At 64.8% G+C, this 369-nt stretch overlaps 1 protein-coding gene across 1 annotated transcript in view; it reads right to left on the bottom strand.

Annotated features, from left to right (window-relative positions):
- Positions 1 to 369, bottom strand: part of MIDN (midnolin) — a gene marked incomplete at its 5' end in the record, with an annotated part of 17,874 nt that overhangs the window by 11,369 nt on the left and 6,136 nt on the right. Inside the window, 1 exon segment of the mRNA XM_031063270.1 lies at positions 307 to 365. Within this exon segment, the coding sequence (XP_030919130.1) occupies positions 307 to 365 (59 nt within the window).

The following is a 369-nucleotide window of genomic DNA, read 5'->3' as shown; positions in this document are numbered from 1 at the left end:
ACAGCGGGGACAGGCCCTGAGCTCCCTGAGCAGCATGGACACCACAGCCACCTGCCACTCCCCCACACCCCCACCCACACAGGGACGGCTTTGTCCCCACAGGGCTTGGCAGAGATGACAATGCAGGGTGGGTGGGGGGACCTCCCTGAGTCCCCAGGGGTGCTGATTGTCCTTGAATACACGACCCTCCTGACTGACACCTGTCAATCATCCCGTTCGCAGCCCCTCTCTGCTCATCCCAGCCATGGACCAGGGACGCCCAAGAGGTGCCAACCTCACACCCCAACCGAGGGCAGCCAGACTCACCGCTGGGCTTGCACATCCGGATCTGGCTTTGGCACTGGACGACGGGGTGCAGGGTGGGGGCGG

This window comes from Geospiza fortis, unplaced genomic scaffold (genome assembly GCF_000277835.1).
Source record: "Geospiza fortis unplaced genomic scaffold, GeoFor_1.0 scaffold241, whole genome shotgun sequence".
NCBI lineage: Eukaryota > Metazoa > Chordata > Aves > Passeriformes > Thraupidae > Geospiza > Geospiza fortis.
This window is presented reverse-complemented; position numbering and strand designations above follow the sequence as displayed.